The sequence below is a fragment of the Hyperolius riggenbachi genome, chromosome 9, assembly GCF_040937935.1.
Source record: "Hyperolius riggenbachi isolate aHypRig1 chromosome 9, aHypRig1.pri, whole genome shotgun sequence".
Lineage (NCBI taxonomy): Eukaryota > Metazoa > Chordata > Amphibia > Anura > Hyperoliidae > Hyperolius > Hyperolius riggenbachi.
The window spans coordinates 59,794,942-59,808,853 of NC_090654.1; the positions used below are offsets into that span (position 1 = coordinate 59,794,942).

The 13,912-nt window shown below is 45.2% G+C and overlaps 1 protein-coding gene across 4 annotated transcripts in view; it reads left to right on the plus strand.

Annotated features, from left to right (window-relative positions):
• The window catches only part of FANCD2 (FA complementation group D2), an 80,974-nt gene that overhangs the window by 46,666 nt on the left and 20,396 nt on the right, over positions 1-13,912 (plus strand). For all 4 annotated transcript variants that reach the window (XM_068252888.1, XM_068252887.1, XM_068252889.1 and 1 more), the window contains 5 exons: positions 4,749-4,883; positions 5,000-5,100; positions 12,522-12,637; positions 12,716-12,824; positions 13,456-13,557. In XM_068252888.1, the coding sequence (XP_068108989.1) occupies positions 4,749-4,883; positions 5,000-5,100; positions 12,522-12,637; positions 12,716-12,824; positions 13,456-13,557 (563 nt within the window). The remainder of the gene's footprint in view (positions 1-4,748; positions 4,884-4,999; positions 5,101-12,521; positions 12,638-12,715; positions 12,825-13,455; positions 13,558-13,912) is intronic.

Consider the following 13,912-nt stretch of genomic DNA (forward strand, 5'->3'; position numbering starts at 1 on the left):
ATACTCTGAGAAGACACTTAAGAAGAGGAACGCGGATTAGGAAGCGGCCGCTGCCTAAACAGGTATTAGCAGCGGCGGCCGGGGGGGAGCGGGGAGGGGGGAGCGGGGCGCGGACCACCCACCCACCCACCCACCCACCACTAGACCACCAGGGAAGACTCGCATACAAGCCGACCCCCCAACTTTTGACCCCCATTTTGGGGGTCAAAAATTCGGCTTGTATGCGAGTATATACGGTAGGTCTTGTTTAGACCATCGTAGACGATATACTGTAACGGTAGTGTTTTCAAATTCTGGAGAAGGCAGAACAATCTCATCCATATCAGCAGCCCATCTAAAAGGGCTCACAAAAAAGTTAGTTCAACTAGACTAGCAGCTCAATCAGCAAATATTTAAGAATTAGGGTGTTTCAGAGGTTTATCTGTTTGTCACAGAGACAGATGCAAAGCCCGAATTTTTATTTTCAAGCCTTTATTTGATATATTTCAAGCCTTTATTTGTTATAATTTTCATGATTATGGCTAACAGCTTATGAAAATCCCAAATAGTGTGAAAATGTTCAATATTTTAGGCTCAAAATGTCAAACGTTAATCAGCTAATTAATGTAAAACACCTGTAAAGGGTTCCTATTTCATATATTAGTTTCACATCTTAAGTTTTACTTAATTACTGATGCCATAACTCCACCACCCGTGTCCGTGTGATCTAATCCAGGCAGGCAGAAGGACATCTGAAATAAGAATTATAGCAAACAGACGTGATAAGACAGGCTGCAGCAGTTCTCCTGTCTCTCCTCTCTCTCACACTGTGAAAAGAGATGTAATTTGATCCAGGCAGGCAGAGATCAGGGGAGGGAAAAAGGCTGAAGGGGAGGACACAATGCTGAGGGTTTACTTTAGCAAGGCTTCAGCATGAGGAGAAAGAAGGCAGTGCTACCACAGATATAAATGTGAGTCTGTTCTATCCACTCCTATGTACCAGATGTATACTTTATACGTTCATCTAACTGTACACAGTGCCTAGACTACATATATGTATTGCCATTCAAACCTTTTTTTGGCCAGAGGTGCTCGTTACATGAGCATTTGTGTGCAAAGGGTTGATTTGATTTTGCTCTTTCATTAGCCTTTAGTAACTCCATCTTATTTAAAGTGGTCTGAAAGCCAGCATTTCTACTTTGCTCTAAAAGATTCCTCACAGCTTTAAAGCTACTATCCCAGAAAAAAAATCTAGCAGAACATCACTGAAATGGTTAAACAAAGCACTTTGTCCTGCTATTCAGCTTCAAATCCGCATCCAAACTGGAGATAACAGTATTTTTTTACTTGTTAACCCTCCTGGCGGTTCATTTCTGTCTGGAATTAGGAGTCAAAAGCGGTACATTGTTTTCAAGAATTTTAGGACCTCCGATTCAAAAGTTATAACTCACCAAAATATGTCAGAATAAAAGCATGGTAGACATTTTACATATAAATAAAAGACTGGAACACAAATTTGCAGGAAAAAATAAATTTATCAATAAAATGAAATAGCAAAACTGTACAAATAAGCAGCAGATTATATATATATATATATACAATAATCAGTACAGTATATACAATAATTAGTACAGTATATCCCTAGTACACCTCCCGTGTGTGATAAATCTTAAAGCATGGAACGGGACACAGGCCGACATCACAGTCCGGGCAGTAAAACCGGGTTTCTTTGCGGACTTTCTTCCCCTTGGTATCCGTCTTGCTGCAGCAAACCACACACATTCTTGTTGGTGTCGCTTTTTTTGGAGTGGGTGGGATGTATTCAGAAAAGTGGCGGCCAGTGAGGCGCTCCGGATTGACCACATATGATGCACGGCGCCCAACTCGCACATCTGATGATGAAGTTGGGTACTTTAGGCATATGGTTTCACACAGTTTCCATATGAAGTCAGCATGTGATCCTGGCCTTTCACTGCGTTGCTTATGCAAGATGAATGCATTCCACAATGCCTGTTCCAGCAGATGACGAAAATTTTTTTTATAGTACTTTTTCTGCTGTTTCCGCACTGCGGGGTAGTATGTCATCGCCTGGTCAGCTCGGTCCACCCCACCCATTGTATGGTTGTAGTCCAGGATAACTTGCGGCTTGTCCAGGACTTTCCCTCCTCGCGTTCTGGTGGTGACAGAGGATGCATCGTGGACTGTGCTGAGCGCACACACGTCCCTCTTGTCACGCCAGCGGAGTGCCAACATTTTTCCCTTCTGCCAAGCCACAATGTCCCCAGATTTTAGCTTTTGCTTGGCGAAGGCAGTAGGCATTTCTCGCCGGTTAGGACGAACGGTGCCGTAGGCGTCGGTTTTGTTCCTGATAAGAAATTCAAACAGTTCAGGTGAACTATAAAAATTGTCCGTCGTCAAACAATACCCCTTATTCAAAAGTGGCTCCACCAAGGACAGCACGGATGAAGTCGCCAGCCCGTAATTGCTGAATGCAGGGTTGAACTGTGTCCCTTTCCCGGTGTACAGTACGCTGTTCCAGATGTATCCGGTGGCAGACTCGCATAAAGTGTAGGACTTTACTCCAAACCGGGCCCTCTTGGATGCGATATATTGGATCCAGGACAGTCTGCCCTTGAAGGCCATCAAGCTTTCATCCACACTTATGTCCCTCTGGGGTACATAAGTGTTGCGGAAGTTTTCCATGACCAGCTGATGAACCTCCCATATCTTCTTTAGCTTTGGCGCAGGGTGGGTGGACTCATCAAAGGCAGTGTTGTCTGCGAAATGCAGAAATTTCATAATGAGTCCAAAGCGGTACTCTGACATGACCGTGCCAAAGAACGGGGTGGCGATGACTTTGTTGGTCGACCAGTACCATTTCTGCAGGGGTTTCCCCACCACCCCCTGCAGAATAATCAGTCCAAGGAACCGCCACAAATCCTCCTTCGTAATTGGCTCCCACATCCTGGTCCTGGAAAGGGGCCTTCGTGGAGCAGCAATTTCTTGTGCGGCGTAGCGGTTCGTCTCCACCACGATTTTGTCAATGACAGCGTCACTGAAGAACAGCTGCAGGTAGGCCAGGGGGCAGTGTTCACAAGCAACCTTCAGGCCGGGTTCCCCAGTAAAAGGGAAACGGGGGGGCGGTGGTGGGGCCCGAGTGGTGTTGACTGGGCACCAAACTCGTGCGTCACTGACCTCCGTGTCGCTGGAGATGGAGTCGCTGTCACTCTCGCTGTCGGACGACAGGTTGCCAGGCGCATCACTGTCACTGGAGTCCTCCAGCGACGGCATATCCGGATCGCTGTCCTCTAACTGCATCAGCGCTTCCGCTGTGAGATGCCTTGAAGATGACGCCATAGCAGGTGATGGGCAGGTGGCAGGAGAAGAGCGTAGTAAAAATCCAGGCAGAGGTCGGTACAGGCGGCAGGCAGAGTAGTCGAAATCCAGGCAGAGGTCGGTACACAGAAATCCAAATTGGGCAGAATCAGCAGGCAAAGAGCGTAGGTCAAAGTTCAGGCAGAGGTCGGTACACGGAAATCCAATCGGGCAAAATCAGCAGGCAAAGAGAGTAGGTCAAAGTTCAGGCAGAGGTCGGTACACAGAAATCCAAAAAATCCAGCAGATCACAAAGATCAAAGCAGATCACAAAGATCAAAGCAGCTCACAGCTCACAGCTCACAGCAGGGATGCAAGTGGCAACAGTGTATTGGATACACATGTAATTCATACATGTGTATCCAATACAATGCACTTTAGGGCCAATGAAAAATCATCCTTTTAAAATTTCCCGCCCACCCCCATGACGTCACGCCGCCCGACGTCACGCTGCTTGCTCTGATTGGCTGCCGGGTCCCCAGGAGCATTCTGGGGCGAGAGGGGGACCCGGAGGCCGGAATTCGTAGAGAGGAAGCGGGGAGAGCCCGCAGAAGAAGAGGGGACAGCCGCTGCTGCTGGGGGAGCCAGGCAGGAGTCCCTGGGGAGCGCCGATCGCGCTAGGGACTCCCGCAGAAGAAGAGGGGAGATGCTGCTGGGGGAGCCAGGCAGGAGTCCCTGGGGAGCAACGATCGCTCTAGGGACTCCCGCACAGCAGGTATTTGCCGCCTCCGCGAGCCGCCACTACCCCCGATCACATGGCCGCCGGGTCCCCGCTAGATTACAGGGGATCTGGGGATCCCGGCGGCCAAACACACATGCTGCATTGCGGGGGACAGATGCAGGAGTCCCGCTGAGCAGTGCCGATCGGCGCGCGGGACTCCTGCACAGCGCACAAAGCTATTTTTAGCCACCCCGACCTGAGCTCGGGATTACCATTAGTTGCATGCATTTCCTACCCCGAGCTCAGGTCGGGGTTACCGCCAGGAGGGTTAAACACAAATGTATCAACACTGGAATGTAAACAAACACTCTGAGAAACTGTCTCTGCTTCAGGCACACACACAGTTTAGAATAGCTCATTAGAAGATTTTAATATATAATAAAAACAGTTATAATAGAAATAGAATAAAATGCAATGGCAGCTTTCAGGGCAAGATAAACTACACTTTGGAAACTTGTAATTTGTAGACAGACAATATTACTTGTGCACAAAAGCAAATATGATAACTGTATGAGTTTCAGACTTTTTTTACGTGTCTTTATCAGTGGATTCTATGTCTTCCATTTCTCATCTGTGGCGTTTCTGTGCCATCTGGTTTGGGTATGACTTTTTAGGCGCTCCAGATTAGATTGAACAGTTTGAGTTTTGTGTAATGTTTGTGTTATTTCTTTAGCCAACATGCGTTCCCGGTGCAATCCATGTACAACCTGGAGGAAGATGAGAGCCAGGGCATTGTGGTGATTAATATCCTCCCACTTCTGTCAAAGGACTTTGCTAATAAAGATATTGCACACACCAAGGAAGGACGGTGAGTTTCCATTGGTTGTCATACACTAGATACATATATTTGTTTTATAGTTGGAGCCTCTGTACTGTGTATTGGGTTTATACTGCACATTGATTGGTTGTACCATCTCTCTGCAGCCCCGTGTCACTGCTCTGCCTGACACCATTTTTCCGGCTCCTGCGGCTCTGCATAGAAGACGAGTATGATGGCAACTTAGATGAGATTGACGCTTTGCTAGGTACCATGGCTTCTGATTTCTGTTCTGGTGACTTTACTATGTGGCAGCCACAGTCCTCCTCTGTCATTATACAGTGGCAATTCCTCACTATAGTGACTGCTAAAGAGCTTTCCATGTATGTATTATTGCCCATTGCCGGGATTGATTCACAAAGCTTCTCTCAAATTCTCTCACCCTATTTATCTTTCACCTTAAAGTCGACCTGAACTTCCTCTCTACTCTAAAAGATAAGCAACAATATAATTACCTTCAAGGAAAATAAATCTGCAATGTGTCTACTTCTTAGGGTTAACATCCTCTGTTTACAAATTAGTTGCTCTGCCAATGCAGCACAGCTGAGAGATCATATTGCAGCTGTGATCAGTCACAGATGAGGGGGAATTAGGTTAAACTCTCTAAATACATACAGGATGCGTTTCTCTAGGTTTACCTTCTGTTCTGTGCAAGAGTTCAACTTCACTTGAACTGTAAGGAGAGCTAATGCACAAGATAAGCCGATAAGGGCAGTATGCAGTTTATATTTTCTCCTGAAATATCACCTTCTCATAGGTGATATTTTCTCACCTTATCAATAAAATGCTTTTCAAATCACCAGCAAGCGAAATATTCAAAATGATTTTGGTAATACTTTTTTCACCAACTTTTTCAATTGCTGAAAATGTATTTTAAAGAGAGTCTGAAGCAAAGAAAAATTCCTCTTTTTACTTTACAGTGCTCTTCAGCAATATGAGCAAAGATGAATCGCCTCATCCATATGGCTGAACGATGTATTTAACAAGCCCCCCCAGAGCAAAATCCTCCGGTACTTCCTGGAGGAGGCAGAGCTTTGCACTGTAGCTCTGCCTCTGTTCTAGTCAATCTCCGGTACTTCCTGCAGGAGGCAGAGCTTTGCACTGTAGCTTTGCCTCTGCTCCAGTCAATCTCCGGTACTTTCTGCAGGAGGCAGAGCTTTGCACTGTAGCTCTGCCTCTGTTCTAGTCAATCTCCGGTACTTCCTGCAGGAGGCAGAGCTTTGCACTGTAGCTCTGCCTCTGTTCCAGTCAATCTCCGGTACTTCCTGGAGGAGGCGGAGCTTTGCACTGTAGCTCTGCCTCTGTTCCAGTAAATCTCTGGTACTGTAAGGCTTGGTGGTGTATTCTCCACAGTCAGCATGCAACGCATGAGCTGACGTGGAGGAGGTACACACACTAGCACAAAGAAACAGGCTATCCCTAGTATAGTGGAGGGGAGGACTGACTCCAATAGGAGATTGTGGCGCACAGAGCCGGTGCAGATCTGACAGCCACAAACAATGCTTTCGTTATAACGTCTCAGCGCAAAGTAGCGCTGAGCGCATAAACCAGAACTGAGGAGATCAGCACAGGTAGTCAGGAAATAGCAGGATCGAGATAGATAAACGTAACACAGATAAATATACAATAAGTATGTTTTCCTAGCGTATTACAATTACAGCTATCAATGAAACTATTTGTAACGTCTGACTAACATATGTATATATCGGCAATGAACCGATATATGACATAAGCAGGAACGCTGACTAGGACTGGAGTAATACAGGGAACAGGACTCAGAAGGATTCGCTATCTCTTCGCAGAGATGAACGCAATCCACAAACAGTAACAGAACAGGATTCAGAAGGATTCGTTATCTCTTCGCAGAGATGAACGCAATCCACAAACAGGACCAGGAACAGGATAACTAGCTCAGCACGGGTGCTCACGGTACGCGCAAACTACCAAAATGTGCTGGAAAACTGACTAACTGAACACAGGAAATAAACAGTTCGTGTACGTATATATCAGCGACACTGATGTATCAACGTAACACGAATACAAGGAAAATAATAAACGTGCTGGTATGCATATATATTGGCAATGAACCAATATATGATGCAAAACCAGCAAAGTATCTTTAGAACAAGAAACACGATCGGGGGCTGAAGCGACAGCAAGACGGGCTTAAACTGAAGCTATGAAAACCCAAGGAAACCCTGCAGGAAGCAGATCTTTATACTGAGGTCATCCAATGGGAGCAGACATGCAGATTCCCACACAGGTGAATGATAATCAGTCACAAGCTGACAGCAGGGAAAGACAGACAAAGCTATGCAGTTTGCATGGAAATAGATCAGAACTGCCTGAGCTGCAGCACTACTACTTCCAGCAACAGCTGCTGCAGCAGCAATCATCACAGTACCCCCGCCCTTAAAAGCGGATTCCAGACGCTTTTCAAAACTGAAATTCCCAACAAAACAGTCTGACTGATAATTCATGATGACCGGGACAGCCCGGCACGACCGAATTCCAGAATCAGTCCCCACAAGACTGGACCCATCAGAACCAGAACCTACAGAACCATGCCCATCAGTACTACAAGCCCCAATGTGACACCCATCAGAACCATGATTTCCAGAAGAAAGCCCTCCGAAATTCCCTGAGCGATACCCACCGCCTTCCAGGAACCGTTCAGAAACGCCAAAGCCTTTGCAATGCCCACCGGTACTGTCAACACAAAACCCACTGTTGAACCAGTCCAAGGCACCAGGACAAGTTTTCTCAGAGACCTCCCAGAACACCTTGAAGCTCCAAAGAGATCCCCATAGGTCAGAATGCCCCTTAGGCTCACATGGAGAACTATCAAGAACCCCTATGGAACCTAGGGCAATTCCCGAGTCAGGGCCACAAGGACAAACATCAATATCAGGGCTTTCAGGGACCAGAACCATCTCTGGGCATGCAGGCAGACTGGCAACATCAGAACGTGTTCCCACTAAGGAAGCATCAGAGCACGCTAACACCTTAGACACACTTGGGCATTCTGGCACACAAAGAACATCTGGGCACACCGGCACAAGAGAAACCTCTGGGCATGTCAAGGAACTGTGAGCCTCAGGGTCAGCCAAGACAGGACCAAAACCAGGACTGGCCAAAAAAAAATCATCATGACTAAACTTCGCAACTACTGGACTTTTACACGAGAATGCTGGATCAGACTTAGATGTCGCTGATTCCAGCAAAGTCGGTAACAAATCAGATTCAGGGGCACTAACAAGACAGGACAAATCTTCTGATGTATGCACTGAACCAGATAGGGACTCCACAACTACCTCTGGACTGGACAGAGACTCATCTAATACACTGGATTGGAGCTCATGAGGCGCTGCAGAACAAGTCAGTATTGCAGCATCCCCCACTGGACTAGGCAAAACTGAGGAATTCCCTGGACAGGAAGGGGACTCTGGAACCTCTGCCACAGCGGCCAGAGAACCAGAATCTTTCAGGATACAGGGCTGGGTTTCAGGAACACTCATCAGACCGGACTGAAATTCTGAGATTTCTATTATTTTGACCAGAGAATCAGAATTATCCATGTTACAGGGCAAGACTTCTGAAACATTCAGAGGACAGGGCTGGAGTTCCTCGGCTGTTACAACACTGGAGAGGGACTCAACATTGGTTAAATCAGACTGTGTACAGGGCAAGGTATCTAACACAATTGCTGACGAGGACAATATTTCAATGGCTTCTGCTTTGCTGGGCAGAAATTCACCAAGTTTTATTAGAGCAGACTGTAATTCCAAAACAGCTGCTAGACAAGTGAATATTACTGCAACACCAACTGAGGTAAGCAGTGCCTCAGACCCTTCTGCTAGAGGGTTTGAAATATCCAAAGTACTGGGTGAAGCATAAGACTCTGCGACCACAGCTTCACTGGACAGGATCACTGAACAGTCCATATTGCAGGGCAAAACCATGGAAGCACCTGCTGGACAGCATAATGATTCTGTGACCTGAGTTTCATTGGAGAGATCTACTGCACAATTCATGGTACAGGGCAAATTTATTGGAACATTTTCTGAACAAGGTAATAATTCTGCGATTTCAGGTTCACAGAGCAGATGCTCTGAGCTATTCACGAAACTAGAGCGAGGTGTAGAAACAGGAAGATCAAGACACAATGTTTGCGCATCTGAATCACCATTCAATTGTAAAATTGGAAAATTCAGATGCTGGGGTTCTGAGGTTTCTGGACAGGATTGCTGGGACTCGGAAACTGATGTAGTGCATCTATTGGCATCTGCTGGATCAGACAGGAGTTGAACTTTATTAACATGGGTAATTTCTGCAGAAGTGTTTGCAGAGACAGGCAAGATTTTTCTGGTGTCTGTTTCACTGAACAAAGACTCATGAGTACTGGCTAGGCTGGACTCAGAAGTCAGCAGGACCTCTGGATTCTCTGCTGAGAAATTTGTGCAGGGCAAAGTTAAGAAAGTATCAGTGGCTTCTGTTTTACTGGGAAGTAACACTGAGTTATCCATGGTACAGGGTGGAGTTACAGGAACATTCACAAGACATGGCAGGGACTCAGTAACTGGAGAAGTGGGACAGTCTCCAATTGACAGTGTGTCTTCCCTGGTATCAACTGATTGAATCGCATAAAAATCATCCAAAATCATTTTCCACACATCGATCAATGGAGCCACAAAGTCATACCCACACACACCAGTTTTTATTAGGTTATAGGCAGACTTAATGCATGCATTCAATACTAATTCACTTTTTGCACTGTAAAATTGACAAAATGAACTTGAATCATTCTTCCATTCATTGACCAGAGCTTCCATCTCTCCTTTCTCAAATGGAGGATTCCAAGCATACTTAACAGGCAGATCACAGTTTGCAGATATGATTGTGGCAGGGACATATATTGGGTTAATTAGCAGGTGATTGGCAGATTCCTTATTCTTAAGAATCTCTAATACCTGTAGCAAGTGTTGAACTGTAGTGTATGCAAACTTTCCTTGCTTCACAAATAAGTTGATTTGTTCAATACTCTGTAATATCTCCTCATAATCATACTCAGATAATTCTTTTAAACAAAAATCTTTATTTTCCCTAGCCAGTGATGAAAGTTCATTAGTAGTTTCATAAGTCCATTTAACTCCCCTGAAAGACAATTGCATTTCATTATCTGTTAATGGCAGAATCTCATTATAGGTCTCAGTCGCTAAGGATAACGACTCTGCAGATTGGACACGTTTCTTAGAACGTTTGCGTTTTGCCTTTGACCTTGCTGTTTTTGATGATTTATTCAAAGCTGCAGGAAAATTATCAGTAACACTTTCTGCTTGCTGCTCATTCTTGCAAACAATTGAAGGAGCAGCTGATTGGCCTGCTGCCAGGAGTTCATTAAGAGGAAAAGGCAATGGATCTATGCGCAACCAATTGTGAATTACAAAAGTTATAAATTGCAAAGGACTTTGTCTAAACTGAGTGTGATCTAAGACATCGATTGCCCAATCAAAAAGTTTGCCCTTAAAAAGAGCACAAACGATCCAATCAGACCAGGTAGAAATTGCAGAAGCCCGAAAGTCGGGATTGGCCAGAACTTTAACCAATTCTGATATAAATTTGTCTGTAACTTCAGGACCAAGCTTTTCAAATTTTTTAAAGGAGCAGGACCCCTGACAAACAGTGTCATAATTTCTGGAAATTCCCCCCACAATAGGGATTGGTAATGGGGTTTTCATAATGTAAGGCTTGGTGGTGTATTCTCCACAGTCAGCATGCAACGCATGAGCTGACGTGGAGGAGGTACACACACTAGCACAAAGAAACAGGCTATCCCTAGTATAGTGGAGGGGAGGACTGACTCCAATAGGAGATTGTGGCGCACAGAGCCGGTGCAGATCTGACAGCCACAAACAATGCTTTCGTTATAACGTCTCAGCGCAAAGTAGCGCTGAGCGCATAAACCAGAACTGAGGAGATCAGGACAGGTAGTCAGGAAATAGCAGTATCGAGATAGATGAACGTAACACAGATAAATATACAATAAGTATGTTTTCCTAGCGTATTACAATTACAGCTATCAATGAAACTATTTGTAACGTCTGACTAACATATGTATATATCGGCAATGAACCGATATATGACATAAGCAGGAACGCTGACTAGGACTGGAGTAATACAGGGAACAGGACTCAGAAGGATTCGCTATCTCTTCGCAGAGATGAACGCAATCCACAAACAGTAACAGAACAGGATTCAGAAGGATTCGTTATCTCTTCGCAGAGATGAACGCAATCCACAAACAGGACCAGGAACAGGATAACTAGCTCAGCACGGGTGCTCACGGTACGCGCAAACTACCAAAACGTGCTGGAAAACTGACTAACTGAACACAGGAAATAAACAGTTCGTGTACGTATATATCAGCGACACTGATGTATCAACGTAACACGAATACAAGGAAAATAATAAACGTGCTGGTATGCATATATATTGGCAATGAACCAATATATGATGCAAAACCAGCAAAGTATCTTTAGAACAAGAAACACGATCGGGGGCTGAAGCGACAGCAAGACGGGCTTAAACTGAAGCTATGAAAACCCAAGGAAACCCTGCAGGAAGCAGATCTTTATACTGAGGTCATCCAATGGGAGCAGACATGCAGATTCCCACACAGGTGAATGATAATCAGTCACAAGCTGACAGCAGGGAAAGACAGACAAAGCTATGCAGTTTGCATGGAAATAGATCAGAACTGCCTGAGCTGCAGCACTACTACTTCCAGCAACAGCTGCTGCAGCAGCGATCATCACAGGTACTTCCTGCAGGAGGCAGAGCTTTGCACTGTAGCTCTGCCTCTACTCCAGTCAATCTCCGGTACTTCCTGGAGGAGGCGGAGCTTTGCACTGTAGCTCTGCCTCTACTACAGTCAATCTCCGGTACTTCCTGAAGGAGGCAGAGCTTTGCATTGTAGCTTTGCCTCTGCTCCAGTCATTCTCCACGGATCTCTGCCTCTCCCCGCCCCTCTCAGTCTTCTTTCACTAAGAGGGGCGGGTAGAGGCGGCGATCAGCGCAGATTGACTGTACTTCGTGGAATTTTGCCCGTAGATTTTGAGGGGTTAAATACTTTGTTTAGCGGCACAGATACAGCGATTCATCTTTGCTCATATTGCTGAAGAGCACTGGAAAGTAAAAAGAGGAATTTTTCTTCTCTTCTGACTCTCTCTTTAAAGAGAAGATGAAAAATCATCTCCTAGGAGAAAACTCAGGAAAAAACGTTAATTGCATTCAGGCCCTGAGGTTGATTCACAAAGTTTACTTATTTTTCACCTCAACTGTAAGGAGAGCTAATGCATGAGGTAAACAATTGAGAGATAATTCATGACACAAACAGAAAAAGAGAGATCATTCATGAGATAAGTTAGATAAGGAGAGATAAACCATGAGTTAGGTCAGTTAAGGAGAGATGACTCACAAGTTAAGTCAATTAAGGAGAGATAAATTGTGAGTTAATTCAAGAGAAAGGCTTTGTGGATCAGCCCCCTTATCCCATAGACCTTTCAGTTTGCCCGATTGTAGGACATGGAAAGTGTATGTGAGATGTGATAGTTGGCGTTTTTTCCTCAGGTTGTCCCGTGTATGTCACAGATCTGGATGTCGTAGACAAGATGGAGTCCATGTCCAAGCAGGAGCGGGAGTTCCTGTGCTCTTTGCTCTTCTTCGCTATTAACTGGTTCAGAGAGGTGACTGATGGATAACACTGGCCTCTGTAATGTGCTTGTTGTCTGTACGATGTGTGATGCTATCCTGTCCCCCTGCAGGTGGTTAATGCTTTCTGCAAGCAGCCCAACGCTGATATGAAGGGGAAAGTGTTGACGCGGTTACAGAACATCACATGGCTGCAGTCTGTCCTGGAGAGATGCCTGGCAGGTACTGCTGCTCCCTCTCTCCTTCCATTATTCTCTCACTTATATACAGTAACTGCAAGGCTGAAGTATGTAGGTTTACCATGTGCAGCTGATGGCAAGGCCGCCATATATGGGTTGTACTGTATATGGTAACCAAAAGGCCACCATTAATGGGGCACAGTGTATATGACATGCCGCTACAATGTTAAGTAACTATGTTAGTTACAGTTACTATGTTAATTAACATAGTAGCGAGTGCTGCTATGTAAGGCGTACATAACGGCCGCTCTTCTGTTTAGCGAGCGCTCTATTACTGTACATTAGGCTTTGCAGCACAGCTTAATGAATCAAGCCTATGGCTCCAAACACTCCAAAAACGTTACAAATAATCTCAAACCTCCTAAATTCAGATAACCACACTCCCCGTATGAAGTACAATAATCAGAATGCGTCAGTAGGGTGATTCCCTGAGCTAATTAAATGATGTACAAATGGAAAGCAAAGATAATGAAACATCACTTTACATATTGCCGTTTTGGAGGGTTACAGGAGTTCTGGATCTGCTTATGAAGTATAATTTACTTTATTGCCTCCTGGACTTGCATGTTGTCTACTTGTTCCCTCAGTCTGGCTGTTGATTTGTGTCCCTGTAGCTTCTCCTGGATATATTCCTCCACCAGCAAACTTTGACTTTGATGGACAAGACGCCACCCCAAGCCCTGTGCATGCGGTCACTGGGAAGAAGGCAAAGAAAGGTACTGCTCTTCTCCTTGTCTATCCTGATATTTAATGTACATTTAAAGGAACCCTGAGACGAGGGAAATTAGTTCTATTTTACTTACCTGGGGCTTCTTCGAGCCCCTATAGCTTTATACGTCCATCAGTTTCCTCCTGACCTGCTCCGTTGTGCTGCTTTTCCCCTCCGAAAAACCAACACAAGCATGACCAAAGCCTGGAGCATGATCGAGGAGGCACTTGGCCACGGCCGTGAATGCACAGTAACGGCACAAAGATTTTTTCAGTATATTGTGTATGATGATAATTTAAACCTGTGTCTAGTGTGGCATCTGTTGTGTCGCTGTTTGTTTATGTGGGTTGCTAGGCAGAGGC